The sequence below is a fragment of the Brachyistius frenatus genome, unplaced genomic scaffold (genome assembly GCF_029030835.1).
Source record: "Brachyistius frenatus isolate BFR_SWC_R1_liver_20210118 unplaced genomic scaffold, ASM2903083v1 Contig_20, whole genome shotgun sequence".
Lineage (NCBI taxonomy): Eukaryota > Metazoa > Chordata > Actinopteri > Embiotocidae > Brachyistius > Brachyistius frenatus.
The window spans coordinates 1,346,687-1,364,633 of NW_027210619.1; the positions used below are offsets into that span (position 1 = coordinate 1,346,687).

Genomic DNA, 17,947 nt, shown 5'->3' on the forward strand with positions numbered 1-17,947 from the left:
GTACAGTTGCTGTATAGGAAGTATGTGTGGTTAATGGGACTGCAGAATTGATCTGTGTGCTCCACGCTGCTCACCTTTGCATACAGTTTGTGGGTCCATGAGTCTGCAGAAGCAGCACACCCCACTTTTTCTTCTGTTTTCTCTTCAGTCCAATTTTACTTTTCTTTGTTATATTTTAGAAGGGACATAAATGACTGAGAGGTCTACATCCTGCATTCTTTATTGTTGATAAAAGTAGTGTTTTACACTACTGGTACAGTAGCTGAGACTCTTTATTGGATAATTGATTGACAGGAAACAGTTCAGTGAGAGTTTAGAATTTTATTCAGTATTATTTCTATAGTCCATTATGTTTTTTGTCAAGTCAAATAAGAAACAAGTGTTACTGCTTACAAACCCTCAAATGTAAAGATTTCTTTTGCACTTCTACAACCAAATTTAGGCTATCAATTGAAGATACATATTTATCAAATGAATTAAGTACAACTACAGATAACTTGTATTTGCAATAATTTGAAAATATTTTATTAGAAAGATTTAATCAAAATCACATCTTGTTTGACATTGTGTTTTCATTTGCATGCAGATTGTAGCGTAGTACATTAAATATGTGCAGAGCTACTCTGACTTACACGTGTGTGGCTTGCAGGTAAATGGCAGTTTATGTGACTAAGTGGGGAAATGCACACAGCGCTCTGCTTGAGGCTAACCTTAATATGGTTTAGCAGCCCTTAAGCTCACATCGTGAGTTTACTAACCTCAGACGATGTCAGTACAGCATCAATCTGCCACACACAAACACCACAGGATGTTTGTACACTGTTAATGTGTGTGGGAACGAGGCATATCTCACATGATGTGAAGACAAATATAGGCTTATACTTCACTGCAAAATCCTGCAAGCCAAGCCGTAGCGGGAAATCACCATCCTTTAATTACCTTCAATGAAAAAGCTGAGACACCTAGTAACACGACAGTGTTGTTACATGCACTAGGTGTGTGGTTGGGCCATTTTCACCTTGTAAAAGCTGTTTTTTTTGTTACTCGTGACACTTCTTAGTCTTCATCAGGTTGTTTCCTCATGACTGTCAAACAACAAACACCTGTAAGCTGGGCCTCTACCCGCCTCATCTGTAGCTATTATTGTTGTCAGGAAACAGATGTGAGTTCACACACTGGAAAGAAAGTCTTTTTGTGACTGTGGTCATACGCGTCTGCACGGTATGGCTGTGAGTGAGTGTGTGTGTGTGTATGCGCGTGTGTGTGAAGGGTGTGGGCGGGTGGGTTTTGGAAAGTATGACTCGGCATTTCTTACACCCAGTTTCTGCCCCTGACTCCGGGTTAAATGCACACGTCTGGCCATACTCTTACTATTTCTGCACACACACACACACACACACACACACACACACACACACACACACACACACACACACACACACACACACACACACACACACACACACACACACACACACACACACACACAGTGCACGAGAGGGGCGGTAGTGCACGTGAGCATTCATGTGTGACTGTGCGATGACCTTGGTCAAGTGTGGTCAAACCCAGAGCGCTGGGTGGGAAGTGGTTACATGTAGTTTGGCATTCAATCAGCCTATTGAAGTCGAGAAAAGACACATGCACATAAGATCAAATGTACAGAGACATTAGGCTTAGTGCACTGTCAGAGTAATGCAATATGATGTGAGGTTGCTCGGAGCATGCAGACGCACACACACACATGAATCACTCTAAAATTTTGGGGCACCACACAATCGTAGGATAAATTAGATAAATTAGTTCCAGATGATGTACAACATATAGACTGTGTTAATGACATGCTCATACAGATGGCTAACACACACACAAGCATACATACACACAGATGAGCTCCAAAAACAGCCACCCTGGGAAACGGTGAATTCCCCAAACCACAGAGTGCATGCGAGGGTGAGGGGAGTCATGGGAAAGCAGGAGTGCAGTGCCACTGAGTGAGCAGGCTGGACCAGAGCTAAAACAGACAGAGCAAAATAAAGACAAGAGCAAAATAATACACATCCTGATCTGGCACCAACGGATGACAACATCTGACGGTTCAAAGGCTTAAGAGTGACTTTCATCCGAACACTGTGGTCGGTCAGCTGGCTGGCCGCTCGAGCAGACACGTAGGGTGAGGGAGGTCGATTACAGCTCTGCTCCCAGCCTGACACAGTTTGGGAAAACCCAGATCAGAGGACAAAGTAAGTGTCAGGTCTGGGAACGCCTGTAACTCCACCAAATCTTGGGGCCCCGAGGAGGTAGGGGACAAGTTAGGTGGAAAGGCTGAATAGCAGGAGGGGTCAGTGGCGATCCCGCTGTGGATCAAGGTGAGAAGATATCTGGAAGTTTTTACTTAATGATTTGGAGGGGAAAAAAAGTGGGGAGGTCAGTGAATTGGTCACACTGAGCACCAAGTGTGTGGAAAGTTCCAGCCAGTTGGCTTCATTTACTGACGTCTGTGAAAAACTCCAAAGGTTGCAAATCACGTCACACTCCTCTCATGTATGATCACTCAGATTGTTTTGGGAAATCTATTGTGTAATCTGCCACTCCAGTAAAATTCCTTTACTACTTTCCTTTCCTTTCCTTTCCTTTCCTTTCCTTTCCTTTCCTTTCCTTTCCTTTCCTTTCCTTTCCTTTCCTTTCCTTTCCTTTCCTTTCCTTTCCTTTCCTTTCCTGTGCCCTTTCCTTCTACCAAAAGAATGGTTTCACTTAAATCATTATGTAAACTAACTGTTACTTTTCTAAAAGATATATATATATTAAAAAAAAAACATGAGAAAACAATCCATTTCAAGCTTTCATTGTTTAAGAGACAATGTCCTCCAAACATCTCTTTTGTATCACGCCCCCAAACTTACTTTGAAAAATCACTCTGTCCAACCAGAACCTGCATCTGTTGTATGCAGGATGTTTATGTTTAGAGATATATGTTCTCAGTTCCCTCCCTTTAATCGTCAACACACACACACACACACACACACACACACACACACACACACACACACACACACACACACACACACACACACACACACACACACACACACACACACACACACACACACACACACACACACACACACACACACACACACACTTTCACTCTTTCTCATTTACCTCCATTTAATACCCACCGCCGACGAGTGACAAAGCGGGTCTTTTGAAATGATTACAAAGCTAGACAGGTGAGCAAAACGCATATATTCTATTCATACATTACATTTATCTTTCCGAACGACGAAGATTTGTACATATAGCACATGCAAATGATTGAATGAAAAAATCTGAAAGTAAAAAAAAAAATGCTTTTACAAACTATCATTAATACATTAGTATTAAAAGACTCTTCAATGGGAATTGGTTTCAATAATTACTCCTGAGCAACACCAAGGTTTCAGTATTAATAACTGATGAACATCTGCCTTGCTTTCACTAAAAGTTGTGAAACTGAGAGTGAGAAGAAAGTTTGTTAGTTAGTGAATGTTAACTGCTCTCTGACTGTCCATCAAGCACATTTGGTTAACCTCAGGTTTTTGCATTTCTTGCGCTAACTTATTGTAATAAAACTTGAATTAATGAGTGAGTCGTCTGCATAGAAATATGTTAGTATGCTAATTTAACGAATGCTTTGTCTCAGACTTTACTGTCATGAAATTACTGTTTATGCTGACGTTATCTGATACCAAAGATGTTTAGAAAATGGTAACACTTGACTGAATTAAGACTTAAAAGAAACTTAAAATACTCTCTTTATGAGCTGTACTATGCTCACTGTGGTGCCGTTTTCTGTTCTACCTGCCTCACATGTCATTAGCGAATGAAATGGCTCATTTTCTCCATTTGTCCCAGTGTGCTTTTGCCCCCCAAAAAGTTTATTTATCACTACAAGAACATGCGCTGGGCGAGGGGCCGGCACGAGACATACCTCTGCTTTGTAGTGAAAAGGCGAATGGGCCCAGACTCCTTGTCCTTTGACTTCGGACATCTCCGTAATCGCAGCGGGTGCCATGTAGAGGTAAGTAAGGTGGGAGAAGATGGTGTAGCATGAGAAGGGCCTGTTCGGGGGCAAGACAGAAAATAACAATTGAAAATATAGGATGATTATAATATATACACATTCTTGCATTTTCTGTGTTCTTTCTGTAGCTGCTGTTCCTGCGCTACCTGGGAGCCTTGTGCCCGGGTCTGTGGGGGCAAGGAGGTACTGGAGAGAGGAGGCTCAGCTACTCCGTCACCTGGTTCTGCTCCTGGTCTCCCTGTGCCAACTGCTCTTTCAGACTAGCCCAGTTCCTCAGCAAGACGCCCAATCTTCGCCTCAGGATCTTTGTCGCTCGCCTTTACTTCTGTGACATGGAGGACAGCCGTGAAAGAGACGGTCTCAGACTATTGAAAAAAGCCGGCGTGCACGTTACAGTCATGAGTTACAAAGGTGAAGGCTTTTTCTGTGTATATGTGGCGGAGATACAAAAAAGAAAGTGTCCTTTTTATTTTTCTAATCATTCTCTGGGTGTCAACAACAATAATTATTTTGTCAATTTTCCTTAGACTTCTTCTATTGCTGGCAGACCTTTGTGGCTCGTAAACAAAGTCGGTTCAAGCCCTGGGATGAGCTGCACCAAAACTCTGTCCGTCTGGCCAGAAAACTCAACCGCATCCTCCAGGTACAACATTTATCATACATGTTTTCAAGGAAGCAGGATGAGACCAATGCAATAATGATAATCTCTTCTTATTTTTCTTTTGCCCCAGCCCTGTGAGACAGAGGACTTAAGGGATGCCTTCAAGCTTCTTGGACTGTGAAAGACACCCGGACCACCTCTGGTGTTACCATGATTGTCTGGCATTAAGAGAAAAAGACATGTTGGTGTTGGTCCATCACTACAACTGCTAAACTGAGAATTTGAAAAACTGAGAAAAAATAGCTTCCAAGTTGTGGCAAGGCTTGTAACATTAGGTAGCTGCTGCTTGCTGTTTGTAAGGCAATATAGTCAGATAAAATAAAAGAATATACAATGAGATATTGTTTTGTGTTACTGATGTTGATTCATGATCAGTGGTGGAAGAAGTGTTCAGGTCCTATATTTAAGTAATAGTTCTAATACCAAACGTGAAAATACTCCACTACAAGTTAAAGTCCTGTATCCTGCAAAAATGTGTGCGGATTATATGCGCAACCTTCTTAAAGTAACAAAAGTAAAAGTGCACACTAAGCAGAAAATGCTCCCTGTCAGAGTTTGACTATTATATATGATGTTTCTGGATTAAAAATATTGCTTCAATGTTACTGCTGTAGTTATTTAAGGTTGTGCTAATTTGAAGTACTGTTGGTTAATTTAATCGACAGTAATGCTATATCGTATACGATTATCATGTTTGTAGTGTTGCTGTGTTGTGAAAACTCTAACAAGTCAACCAGCTCAGAAAACGGCCCTGTTTTCAGTTTCATGACAACGCATTTTCCAGCTGATCCAAGAGGGTTTTCAATAGTTTACTTAGCTTAAGAAGGGGCATTTTCTCCACCCAAAAGGAAACATTTAATCCTTCAGTTTTTACGAACAATTCAATTCAAAATCACCCAATCCGGAGATGTGTGGTTTTATTTGGACAGGAAGGATATGATAAATTGTATTCTGAAAAGTAACTGGTGACTAAATCTGTCAGACAAATGTTGAAAGTTACAAGTATCCTACAATATTTGCCCTTGAAATGTATAATAGCCTATTTGTATAGGAGCCTATAGTATAAAGGAGCAAAAAATGGAAATACTCAAGTAAAGTAAATGCTTCAAAAATGTAGGCCACAGTAAGCCTATTTAATGTCAAGTGTTTCTACGTTTCAACGTGTACTGCTATTGAAGCTTTGCTAATTCCGTGACAGGACGTAGTGCCTGTATCTTTCAAAATAAAAGCATCCTGCCGGTTCATCAGTGGGAGGATAAATCCAAACTAAGAGCGCAATATATAACTTTGTAATTAAGGTTTTGGAATGCTTTGTTCACAATTGCCGTTTAAGGGACATCTAGTCCTTATCTTTGTTCACATTGGTTTGGTAACTAAGTACAGTACTGTGTATAGTACTGCATTTGTTTCACTCAGATGAATTTTGTCATATTTCCTCCCTTTGCCCCGTTTTAATTTGGTACCCATGTTCGTCAATTTGGCTGCAGTCCACCGGCACCAGAAGACAATATGATGACAGAATCATTTATTTTCAAATATTATAATATTTTTGTTGTTTTACAAGTAATTCTGGAGATGAACCCGCCTATCTCCATTTCAAAGAGTATTTGAATTCAAGCATTATTTTAACCTTTAAAACATAACAGTTAAATTTGTTTATTTTCCAGTGCATCTTGAACTGGAAGTAACAGGGTATCGTGCTGCTCAATGCTTGGCTGGATGTTTTGATTTTGAAAGCTACAGGAACGCCACACATTACGTCCTGTCACGGGCAAAGCTTCAATAGTGGTAGATGTTAAAATGTAGAAACACTTGACATTAAACACTTTTTTTAATTTTATCTTGTAATCATAAGCCCTCTTAACAGCAACAATAAAAAGGTACATTAGCTGTGAACTAATTAAAGAGTTACATAACGGCCAAAGTTTAGCATTTTCCAATGGCATTTTGAACTGGAAAGTTCAAAAGGTGCAAGGTGGTGCTCAATGTGGGCGGAGTTAAATGTGACCCCGCCCATATACCGAGCACCGTCCCGATCTGCGGTCTGCAGCTCTATGTGTGCAAAATTAGTAGAATGCCCCTTTAAGGGCATCACTGAACAGTACCAGAAGTGCAGGGTCGCCTGGTTCTGCGCACTGCGCACTGCGCACATACACCGTCTATTACGGTCCCGCCGCCGTTAACGTTGCACGGACACACCGCTTAACGTCACCGCCGCCGCCACCACCACCACCACCTCCACCTCCAACCGCCACCGGCGCAGTACGACTGAGTAGAAGTCAAGATGGCGACCGAGGGTCAGTCCGAGTACGAGTCGATCCTCTGTGTCAAACCTGAAGTCAACGTTTACCGAATCCCACCGAGAGCATCTAACCGGGCTATCAGGTGAGGAGCGGGAGGCGGCGAGCTTTCCGACCACCGCGTCCGCGAGCTGCAGCCGTGAAGCAGCCCGTGCCTGAGCGACCTACCTACCGGGCTCATCCCCCGTAGTCACGCAGCCTCACGTGACGGCGGCCGTAGTTTTGTAGACCGGTTGTTTATGCTGCGTGTTTACAAGGTCACGAGAAGCAAAGGAAAAAAAACAAACAAAAAAACAAAACAAATGAACGGTTGTCGGGCACTGTGTTAGCCCACTGAACAGGCAGTCGAGCTCAACCCCCTGTCAGTGTCCGTGTGTTTATTGGCTTTCGTCCAGAGGAGAAATAATGCTTACACAGCTAAAAACGAAAATTGATAACACAGGAACTGCTACGGATTCAAACGGCCTTTAAGGGCTCATTTTAAAAGCAATGAAAACAACCTTTGTCAGTGTCAGGTGATTACACATTCATGAAAACATAATTATGAATAAGATACTCCATTTCTGCCAATAGATCCCCGTAAATCCCACACACTCAACCTTTAAAATTGTAAGTAGGGTCTTGGACAAGGATACTTCAGCAGAGTTTTATGATGCTTGATGTCGAGGGGTTGGACACAGATGCTCCAACTGAAAGACAGTTATTGGGTTATTGTGATGCATTGTTATGTCTTTAAGTGGATTGTTTACTTCATTTTTCATTGGCTGACCTGCTGCAGCTGCTTCTGACTGGACATTGCACCGACCAAACAGTAGGACGAGTCCCACGAGACACATGATTGGTCAACCAGTGACCATATGTATAGTGAGTAAGGGCGATGATGTAATGTTTCATCCTAATGTCTCAGTGAAATGCCTGTCTGATGCCTTAGTCACGTTTCGCTCGTATACAAAATGAGCGTGTCTGAGTGAGACTGACGAATCATAACAGTAACTTTGCAGTCTCTTGTTTATTCTCCTCTGTCCACATCAGTCTCAAGAAAGACGTCTGTCACCGTTTCACCTACATCATGACTGGCTGTGTGTGTGTGTGTGTTTGTGTCCCAGGGCTGCTGATTGGAAGCTGGATGCTCCTGACTGGACGGGCCGCATGCGTGTGACGGCCCGGGGCAAAGTGGCCTACGTGAAATTGGAAGACAAAATCTCTGGTGAGAAGCAGACAGGACAGCAACGTTGTTTACTGGCACTGCCTCTGCTGTAAATCATCTCACTGTGTAGTCTCCTGCTCGCCACCCAGCTCTCTGTTACTCATCTACTCCAAGGTGACCCAGCCTGCGTCCAAGTAAGCTGTTTATGTCGATTTGAAAAGGCTGTCAGAGCATTTTAGAAACATAGCGTGCTGGCTTTCTTTAAAAAAAACCACCTTTTATTGGCCCTTTAAAAAAAAAAATATGATCTGTTATCTGAAAATCAATCTTTTCTTTTGTTTACATAGAAAAAACAAGTCATTTCAGTACAATAGTTTCTCAGTGGAGTTCTAGCTTCAGTGTTTCTTCATGGTCCAAATCGCCTGCAGATCATTTTGCCAAATAGATAATGAACACATTTCTTTTGTTGTCACCCACAGGGGAGCTGTTTGCCCAGGCACCAGTGGATGAGTACCCTGGCATCGTCGTGGAAACAGTCAGTGACTCAAGTCGTTACTTTGTGCTCCGCATCCAAGATGACAACGGTAGGTAAACTGTTTATTGCCAAGCCATAAATATTTTGCAAATGTGCTCAAAATTTCAGGAATTTTGAAGATGTCTGACCAAAGGGCAGATCAGTTATCATAGAACTGGATTTTCTATACAGCATCACGCAGGTTTGGTTTGTTTTTGTTTGCACTGCTCTAACTATGTTGTGTTATTGTTTCTCGAAGGCCGAAGTGCGTTCATAGGCATTGGGTTTGCAGACCGAGGCGACGCCTTTGACTTCAATGTTGCACTTCAGGACCACTTTAAGTATGCCGCTGCTCCATAGTGTGTCGTGAATGACTTCTTTTGGCATTTTTGGAGTAAACTTTTTGTATCTCTGCCTTCCTCCTTTGTCTTCCACAGATGGGTGAAACAGGAAGATGAATTTACCAAGCAGGCTCAGGCTCCAGACTCCACCCCTAAACTGGACCTGGGCTTCAAAGAAGGACAGACCATTACTCTTAATATCGGGGTAACCTTATTTTCATATTTTGAATGGTTGGAACATCAACATTGCTTATTTAATTTGGAGCCTAGTCTTTTTAAGGCAATGTAGAACTCAATTGGTTTGACTATCACTCTTGTTGTCTGTGATTTCTTCTTTTGATGCTTTTGAAACCCATAGGGATTTTTTTTTTTTTAATTTTTTTTTCTTATCCATAATCACTCACTCACTCAGTTTTGTTTCTCCTGTCTAAACGTAATCTAGCAATCAAAAAAGAAGGATAGGTCCCGTCCACAGAGTTCAGGCGGGCTGGGGCTCCTTCCACCTCCTCCTGGGGGCAAGCTAGCCCCTCCCCCGTCATCCAGATCCATCAATCATAACACACAACCACCAACAGGAGGAAGTGACACTGGTAAGTAACTATAATTCTGCTAGTCTCATGATTTGTTTTGTTTTTTCGTGATCAGTAAAAAAATATATCATGACCACAACCTAATAAGCTGCAATCAGAAAACAAATTTCCCAGGATCAGAAGAAAGCAGTTTTATAGCTTTTTATCTCTAGACCACATTCAAAATAACTAAAATATGATCTTAAAAAAGCATTATGGTAAGATGGTAAAATGTATTCCCATCAATCAGTTGTTTTACCAAGATATTTTATGGGTCGGGATAGTCTTGTACTCAGCACTTTTATTGGAGAGACTGTGCACTCTGCTGGAAACAGTTCAGCCCAGTCTGAACTCATTTGTCAAAAGCTGTTTTTATGCCCCTGCGTTGGCGACAGCTGTAGCCAGAGGCGTTGTGTTTTTTCTGTCCGTCTGTCCGTCTCATTCTGGCGAACACGATATCCAAAGAACTCCTTGAGGGAATTTCTTTAAATTTGGCACAAATGTTCATTAGACTCTTAGATGACCTGATATGATTTCAGTTCAAAGATCACTGTGACCTCACAGAACACATTCATGGCCATAACTCTAGAATTTATGCACTAATTATGACAAAATTCCACACAAATGTATAATTGGATGAAATTTACATTTTATATGCAAAAGGTCAAAGGTCAAATAGACTGTGACATCACAATATTATTTTCTGGCTGTTATTTAACCCCATAACTCAGGAACAGAAGGGCAGATTGTGATCATGTTTCACATTTGGGGAGGGGGGGAGGGGGGGCTGAATCTTGCATGCACACCGAGACAGTGTGGTGATTGTATAGATCTGTTCTATTGGGATGAAGATGTGTGTGAAGCATCCCCGCATTTTAGAGTTTGTAGCTCCTTCTAAACAACATCGCTATTTGAAATATTGTTTGCCGTCATGGTGACAATTTTGTGTTCTATCAGAATTGGCTTTAATAGCCAAACTCTTTCAGAGTCTTCATAACATATAATAATTTCAACAGATTGACACTAGACTGGTTAGTGGATGCGTACAGCCGCAAGGTGGAAATTCTAGTTTGAATGTACAGTGTAAATGATGTTAAACATTGTTACCTCAGTAAAGCTCTGCTGGCAACTTTACGTCCACGTTCAGCTTGGAGCTTGGTCCAGCTGTTGTTATTTGGTTTTTTTTTTTACAGTGGGGCATGAAATGTTACATGGCTGTGGCACCTCAGATGTCATACAGAATGAAATTTAATGTAAATGGTCTGGATTAAGCAGAGGAAAGTTATTGCATCGTTGAAAGCTTGTATTTTCTTGAACCCACCGGGGTCTGTTTCCAGCGGAGCACACGTCTTTACAGTGGAGCTGGTGAGTGCAGTGTTTTACTGACCTCCAGGAGCACCAGCCAAAATTATGGCAAATAAATTGTAAAATAATGGAATTTTCCTTTGATAAATATTGTTTTATCTGTAGCAGAGATACCTTTTATACTGCAAACCACCTTGTTTCATAAAGTGTTTTGTCTACATACCTCTCATGGTATCTAGCCGTGCACACGGTTTTGGTTTCATGTGCTAAAATTTGGAGATGAGGCTTCCTCAGCCATCTCAATACAATGAAGGTGAATGGAATTTTGGCTGTGGTGCTCAGAGCATTGAAAGACGTCTGAAAGTTTCAACAATTTGTCTTTCCAGTAATGATGCTTTAATTTGTCTGGATAATCCACAAAATCACAAATCCACAAAATGGAGGCAAAACTTTCACAGTAAGACATCTCAAAAGCTCCGCACATAAAACTGGAGCCACCTGCATGACTAGATACCCCAAGGGTAAGTACAAAAACACTATGTTTATTTTTTCATTTGGGGAACTGGTCCTTTAAGAAAATACATTTGTCAGATTACACTTTAAGAAAAGTGACTTAAAGAATATATACTTTCTTCTTTCTAAACCCAAGGTTTTTTGCTAGACCTGGACTCCAGCAACTCCAACTCAGTGGCTCCATCCGACCCCACCTCCACAGCCAGCTCTGACCTGTGGGGAGACTTTGACTCTGTATCCCCGAACTGAGGAGATATTTGCTCTGTTATTCTCCCCGTTTTCTCTCTGTGTATTTATGCAGCACTTTTTGCAACTTTTTTTCTCCCTGTTTCGGGGTCCTGTATCTCTCCCTGCCAAGCAGGGTAACCCCCTTTGCTATTTTGTTTTATTTTCCTGGAATTCCTCACAGGTTTTGCTCTGACCGCACAGCACATTCTTAAACAGACACATTTAGAGCTACTGGCCATCTCAGCAGGCTCTGCATCCCCATCGTTCTCTACGTCGCTGTGGATCTTCCTCTTTCTCTGTATCCGCTCTAACCTCTAGTTTCCAGTTTGGAATCTGTCTTTGCCCTCTTCCTCCTTACAATGTTTTAATTGCTCATTTCTATCGTAGAGTACACATCATAGGTATATCAAGGGATGCATCAACATCTATTGATGAAATCTAATAAAATATATTAATGAATGAATTTTATGTACAGAGAATATTTATTTTAAATGTGTATATATAGTCAGTGGTTTGCAATTATTGTCATTGGTGTTGTCACCTTAACGTACTGTAGTTTATTTTTCTCCAAGTCTCCGGCAGTGGGACTGATTATATGCACTGATTGACAGTCGAGTCTGTCTATGGGGTGAGTAATTCATAAAGTCTGCATTTAACGCAGGGATTGTCAAATATTAGATTTAGACTGGCAAAGTTGACCACAAAATGGTTTTACTTGAAAGAAACCTGTCAATCTGCAGCTGATTTACAGAGTAGTGGTGCTCTCTGGCCCTCTCTAGTTGACTCTTGTGGCTCTGCAGCTGCTGAACACATCCCACTGGGAATGGGGTCACGGGAGCTGTGTGCATTGTTGTAACTGTAAATTAAGACACATGGAAGCAGAAATGTTAGATGGGAGAGGGCGTTTGCAAAAGAGTGAGAGGCAACAAGTGCTTTTATCTTTGCCTCATGGGGGAACTGAGATGATTTAGTCCATGTTATGTCATCTCCCCTCAGCACAGCTGTTAAAGCTGTGACTGGTGAGTCATTGCGGTCATGATCTCTCTCCTCCTCCGTGAATAGGTCTGCTTCATCCCCCTAATTCTCTGTGAGAGAGGTGACAAGGGTCGTCGACCTCAGCATGTTGTACTCTGCAAATGAGTTTAACTGTGAACTTGTATTCCATTTCGAGCTATAATGTTATTAATGGTATCTTGATGCAGATACATGTAATGTGGGACTAAGCTAGTGCGTGTGTGATGCAGTATTTTGTTGTGATGTTGTTATTGAACTGATATCACCTGCACATGTGATGTGCTGTGGCAAGTGGTGTGATGCTGGATGTTGACTGAAACGCAGAGATTGTGTGAGTGTAAATCCAAACAGTGTTTGTTTATCGTCTAGGTTATACGTGTTTCTCCCAAATGCTACTTGTTATTCAAACTGTAAATGTGTATGGAAATGAATATGCAAAGAAAAATATAAAGAAAACACGCCATGACCATAACTTTAATTTGTTGTTGTTTTTTTCTTAAAAGTAAACAAGTTTACGTTTGTTTATAGTAGGGACCTTGTACAGAATACATAAATCTCAAAAAGAGAGGAAATGCTTTGTACCAGATTTAGCTACTAGCTAATTTATATCAGCAGGTAAATGAAGTCATGAACAAATTCCATTATTTTTTTCATTATTATTTTATTGAATACAACAGTGCACATAATACGGGATTGTCAATGAGTACCTTACAATCCACAACAGAGCGGCTCTCTCTTCTCTGTTTTCCTGTTACAATGAAATGACTCAGTGCTGCTATAGGCCCATTACTACAGTACCTTAAATGGATCGTAAACCATGGAAGACATGATCTGTGTCCATCAACAGAAAATGAGCACACCTTCAATATTCACACACAATTTAAAGACTAATTCATCAACATGGATATGACTCAGCTCGTGTGTGTGTGTGTGTGTGTGTGTGTGTGTGTGTGTGTGTGTGTGTGTGTGTGTGTGTGTGTGTTTATGGTGTTATGGGCTATTTTTATGACAGCGCCCCCTGGATTGTCTCTCCAAAGGGGCACCATCCACACTGGTGGTCACCTCGTCACTCTGGACAACGTCAGGCCTTGTTTGCCCAGGTTTTGGGGTTGCTACGGCGATTGCGACAGCGTTTCCTATTAGATGACCTCTCAATACGTCTGGGCCACCCGGACAGCTCCCTGCACAGCTCCGCTGGGATGTGCAAAAGTCAAGCGATTACTTCAAATGTGTAATCATGCATCCTAACGTCACATCACCTTGTTAAACATGATACTGCCTCACCTTTCAGATACTCATCCTGTTGGCACACTGTCCTCATACAGATCTCGTTGTTGATCACGTAGACGCGAGGGAGGCTGCGCCAGCAACAGGATAAAACATGAACATTAGGTGTGTTGCCTTTAAGAGCGGTGGGGATACAGTCTGACAGGGGTGACTGCGTTTCAATAATCCTTATAAGGTTAAGCTTTGCACAGCATATAAAAGTAGCTAAGTGCATTTACACAAGTACTTCACATAACTGGGTTGTCCTTGATGTATTTTCCATTTTTCTGCTCAATTTCCTTTACCCATATGATGTTTGTAGACTTTGTTATTTGGCTATTTGAGAATCAAGGTTTTACATACAAAACATCATCAGTTTATACAACATGAAAATTCTTAAGGGTTAAACTGATTAGCAATATGTCAACATTAATATGCTGCTCGCACATTTATGTATCAATAATAACACAGTCAAACACACTTTTGATTACACTTCATCTTGAATACTTTCACCTGTAATGGAGTGTTATTACTGCATTTATTTAAAGCATTTGTCCTCTCTTTTTAGCACTGATCTTTGTAATACTGAAGAAACAGCCACAAATATCATATGTGCAACTCTAAACCTGTTCTTGTTCATTTATTCAAAGCAAACCATTCTGCTGGCAAAATAAAACTATTTTCTGTAGAAAATGTGCAGATGACCTGTAGAGACAAAGACCACCAATACATCTCTTGATGGGTCTGTGAACCGAGTACATCCTGGTGCAAGGATACATCTCCTCCCTGCAGTCTGTGGAGAGTTACAGTGGAGATACATGTCATATTCATATTGTGGAAATCACTATATTATAATGAAGCACCCCAAGACCTCCAAGAGGGAGTTTAGAGACCCTTTTTTTTAATCTGCAGTCACTCACTGGCTGGTAAAGCACCTCCATTTGCCTCAGTGGTCTCTGGAAACAAGGAAAGAAAACATCATCAGGATTGTGAAAACATCTCACCAGTGACCTGGGTCAGTGACTCACAGACTGACAGATGTCACTCCTCCTGATCAAAAGTGTGACTTATGAGAAGAAGCAAGAACATTACCGGTCTGCTGGGCTCGGGCTACAGCTGTGAGCGCTGTGGAACAGAAACCACATGAGGGGAGTGTTTCGCAGCATAAAAACAAACCACAACCATAATTAAACAGGATGATTTGTGTGTTCTGTTTGGCAGCGTTACCGTGGAAACTGCAGAGGAGCAGGACCACTGGGAGGCTGCCCATTCCTTCAGCTTGTAAGAGGTAAACTTTACGAGCTGGAGGAAACCGAAGAGGAAAAGAGTCAGGATGATTTCACAGAGTGGAACTGCTCAATATCCTCACTATGATTTTTTTTAATACTGTTTATGTTTCTTTAATCCCCTTGCATGTAAATGCTCCAACATTCCAGGTCACTGTAATGTTTTCCCTTAAGTTTTGCTTCAGCTAAAATCCCAGATGTGTAGCATACAGTGCAATGTTTTGGGTAGTTATCATGGTTATGAAAGAGCGCCTGATGTCATTTTCCTACATTTATTTACACTATTTATTGGAGTGCTTGTAAACAGCTAGATAAAGTAGCAATGGAACAACTAAAGAAAACACCTCACCTCTAAAAATTTGTTTTTCTTCCTTGCCTGACTCTTTGATTCCCCTCTTCCTCTTTCCCCTTCCCTCTCTTCTCTCCCGCCCTGCATCATTCCTCTTGTGATGTGTCAGTGTAACTTTGGAGTCCAAGATGTGAGTTCTCTCCAAAGAATGTGTTTTTTGTGCCCTGTTTGAGCACCCCTCCACCCCTCCTCTGTTACAGTCGCACATTCTTTCCCAGCTTTCCTTTCAGAGAACATATCACTGCTCTCCAACTGTACAATCATCACTAGCCAGTCCGAGCATGACAGTTTTGTCACAAGTCTTTCAGCAGATTTAAGCCCAGAGTCACACATTTGCAATTACTGAATTGAAAACTGTGCATTGTCCTGGTTTAGCTGGCTGCATGTCCCTGTTGATTTGTTTTTGGGAGGACCACATTTTTCACTGCTTTTTCTCTGCATGCAACCAACCACACATCACATTATTTTACAGTCAGTTAAGAAGTGAATCAGTTAACCAACCAAACATTTCCTAATAACTCATGTCTACATCTAATCATTAGGACATATCCTTCGATTCATGTTTGTGGATGAGTTATCTTCCATCTGCAGATGTTCCTGTGTGTATTTCCTACCGAATATGTAAAAATCAGGTGAAAAAGAAACATAATGAACTCGTACTCACAACTTTTGCTGTCGTCCACAACTGCTTTAGTTTTATGAATCTTTTGTCTTCTCTTCTTTCCCCTCCTTCCCTGTCCTGCACCCTCCTTCTCTTCCTCCTCCCCCTCCCTCTGTCCTCCTTCCCATCACAGTTTTCATGCTTTTCACTGTTTCCCTGCCCCAGTCTGGTTAAACTTTAGCATTCAGCTACAATTGAATGCCTTTGTGTGCCCCCTTTTACCATTTCTGGTCATTCTTTAAAGTTGGGATGCTTTCAAAAATGCAGTAAATAGTTTATCAGATTACTACAAAGTGCAGTTAACAGAAAACAACTAAATCAAATAACATTTGGTGTGACAACCCTTTGCCTCCAAACTCGTTCTGTGGGGGACTTTGTGTTTTTCTTGTACTAAAGATAGTTCTTTATAACTCTGGCTATATATTTGAGTTTGTTGTCATTCTGCAGAATTAATTTGGGACAATCAGAAGACTCCGTGATGGTATCATGTGATGGATAAAAGTCTGAGGATCTAAATTACCTTAACCTTTAAATTCAAAACTAAATATTCAACTAAAGAACACATACACATAAAGCAGTGGGCCTCAAACGTGCCCTTTGCAATGCTTGATACAACCAGCAGGTGGTGCAATATACATAGAAAATGACCCTTGGTGTAATAAACGGTCCAGCTGTTTGCAGGGATCAGTCAGAGATACTGAAGTTAAAAAACAGTCAGTACCATCAGGTGAGTTGAGGTCTGGCTTTGGCTTGCCCCTCGATGAATGTGGGTTTGACAGAAGCGATTAGTGTGAGGCCAAGAAAATGCCACTCTGGGCCAGGCTTATGTTGCACTAATCATGGATGACAGCTCCATGTTTTCCACATGTGTTTCACCTCTCCAGTCCACGTGTTGCACTGAACATATGATTGGAAGTCTCCATGGCAACCACAGTTTGCTTATTGAATAAACTGCTTAAAGGTTGGTTAATCACTGAGTTTTTGTTTTTGTTTTAATGATAATGATATTGATAATTAATTAATTGCAAAAACATCACATTTTCAGTGTAAGCATTAAGATATATTGTAAACAGAATATCTTTGGGCTATTTGAAAAGGTCACCTCAGACTCCAGGAAATTGGGAGGTTTTGCTAGTTTTGTTTTAATCTATTATTCAATTAATTGAGAAAAAAAAAATCAACATATCAATTTGTAAGGCAAGCAAGAATTACCACGACTAAATTTCCCCACTGTGGGATTAATAAAGTCTAAGTCACCTTGCGGTTGTGTGCCTACACCAACCAGTAAAGTTACAGTTTACATCCTTGTCTGTCCAAACCTATATATATAATATATTAAATGAATGGTCACAATCTTCTCATCTGTTCCTGAGGTATGGTGTTGAATGACAGGCAGAAAAGCTATTTTGGAGAACATTTTGATGTCGCAGTAAAGTTGACCTTTGACCCTTTTGATATAAAATGCCGTTACCTTACAATGTCATCCTATTAGACATTTTCCTGAAATCTTGTCACACTTAGTGCACGATTTCTTGAGTTATGGCCACAAAAATATTTTGTGACGTCACAGGGACCTTTGACCACCAAAATCGAATTAGTTCATCTTTAATTCCAAGTGAACATTTGTGCCAAATTTGAAGAAACTCAAAAGACGCGTTCCTGAGATATCACATTTTATCACATTTGACCGTTGACCCCCCCTTAATCTAATCAATTTAGTTTTGGATGTATGT

The 17,947-nt window shown here is 41.1% G+C and overlaps 3 protein-coding genes and 1 long non-coding RNA gene across 5 annotated transcripts; 2 read left to right on the top strand and 2 right to left on the bottom strand.

The window, feature by feature from the left end:
* Positions 1–307: 307 nt before the first annotated feature.
* On the bottom strand, positions 308–4,451 carry LOC138619353 (uncharacterized). The gene is made up of 3 exons (XR_011310807.1): positions 4,207–4,451; positions 3,968–4,097; positions 308–2,203 (listed from the first exon to the last, which is right to left on the bottom strand). It is a non-coding gene; the product is annotated as an uncharacterized lncRNA (long non-coding RNA).
* aicda (activation-induced cytidine deaminase) lies at positions 3,833–5,015 on the top strand. The gene is made up of 4 exons (XM_069695736.1): positions 3,833–4,057; positions 4,189–4,471; positions 4,588–4,703; positions 4,792–5,015. The coding sequence occupies exons 1-4, from the start codon at positions 3,860–3,862 to the stop codon at positions 4,840–4,842; spliced, it is 648 nt and encodes a 215-aa protein (XP_069551837.1). The 5' UTR covers positions 3,833–3,859; the 3' UTR covers positions 4,843–5,015.
* Positions 5,016–6,838: 1,823 nt separating this feature from the next.
* LOC138619351 (adaptin ear-binding coat-associated protein 1-like) lies at positions 6,839–13,124 on the top strand. Of its 2 annotated transcripts, none has more exons than XM_069695735.1 (7): positions 6,839–7,106; positions 8,128–8,228; positions 8,648–8,752; positions 8,942–9,023; positions 9,120–9,228; positions 9,466–9,613; positions 11,284–11,388. In XM_069695735.1, exons 1-7 carry the CDS (start codon positions 7,006–7,008, stop codon positions 11,295–11,297), a joined length of 660 nt encoding a protein of 219 aa, XP_069551836.1. In that variant the 5' UTR covers positions 6,839–7,005; the 3' UTR covers positions 11,298–11,388. The 2 variants fall into 2 exon arrangements, with proteins under 2 accessions (XP_069551836.1, XP_069551835.1); XM_069695734.1 differs by lacking the exon at positions 11,284–11,388 and adding an exon at positions 11,547–13,124 and having other exon boundaries at positions 6,841–7,106.
* A 189-nt stretch (positions 13,125–13,313) lies between these two features.
* On the bottom strand, positions 13,314–16,309 carry mfap5 (microfibril associated protein 5). The gene is made up of 7 exons (XM_069695516.1): positions 16,218–16,309; positions 15,146–15,220; positions 15,011–15,043; positions 14,839–14,874; positions 14,624–14,711; positions 13,937–14,010; positions 13,314–13,846 (listed from the first exon to the last, which is right to left on the bottom strand). The coding sequence occupies exons 2-7, from the start codon at positions 15,186–15,188 to the stop codon at positions 13,734–13,736; spliced, it is 387 nt and encodes a 128-aa protein (XP_069551617.1). The 5' UTR covers positions 15,189–15,220; positions 16,218–16,309; the 3' UTR covers positions 13,314–13,733.
* Positions 16,310–17,947: the final 1,638 nt, after the last annotated feature.

What these genes read in the sequence shown, in the direction of transcription:
- aicda (XM_069695736.1), top strand. Translation starts at nt 3,860, where the DNA reads ATGAAATGGCTCATTTTCTCCATTTGTCCCAGTGTGCTTTTGCCCCCC. An exon ending in GCAGCGGGTGCCATGTAGAG is followed by an intron (nt 4,058 to 4,188) that starts GTAAGTAAGGTG and finishes TTCTTTCTGTAG; the next exon opens with CTGCTGTTCCTGCGCTACCT. An exon ending in AACTCAACCGCATCCTCCAG is followed by an intron (nt 4,704 to 4,791) that starts GTACAACATTTA and finishes CTTTTGCCCCAG; the next exon opens with CCCTGTGAGACAGAGGACTT.
- LOC138619351 (XM_069695734.1), top strand. Translation starts at nt 7,006, where the DNA reads ATGGCGACCGAGGGTCAGTCCGAGTACGAGTCGATCCTCTGTGTCAAA. An exon ending in ATTGGAAGACAAAATCTCTG is followed by an intron (nt 8,229 to 8,647) that starts GTGAGAAGCAGA and finishes TGTCACCCACAG; the next exon opens with GGGAGCTGTTTGCCCAGGCA. An exon ending in CCATTACTCTTAATATCGGG is followed by an intron (nt 9,229 to 9,465) that starts GTAACCTTATTT and finishes AACGTAATCTAG; the next exon opens with CAATCAAAAAAGAAGGATAG.
- mfap5 (XM_069695516.1), bottom strand. Translation starts at nt 15,188, where the DNA reads ATGGGCAGCCTCCCAGTGGTCCTGCTCCTCTGCAGTTTCCACG. An exon ending in GGTGGTCTTTGTCTCTACAG is followed by an intron (nt 14,011 to 14,623) that starts GTCATCTGCACA and finishes TTGCTGGCGCAG; the next exon opens with CCTCCCTCGCGTCTACGTGA. An exon ending in ACAGGATGAGTATCTGAAAG is followed by an intron (nt 13,847 to 13,936) that starts GTGAGGCAGTAT and finishes TGCACATCCCAG; the next exon opens with CGGAGCTGTGCAGGGAGCTG.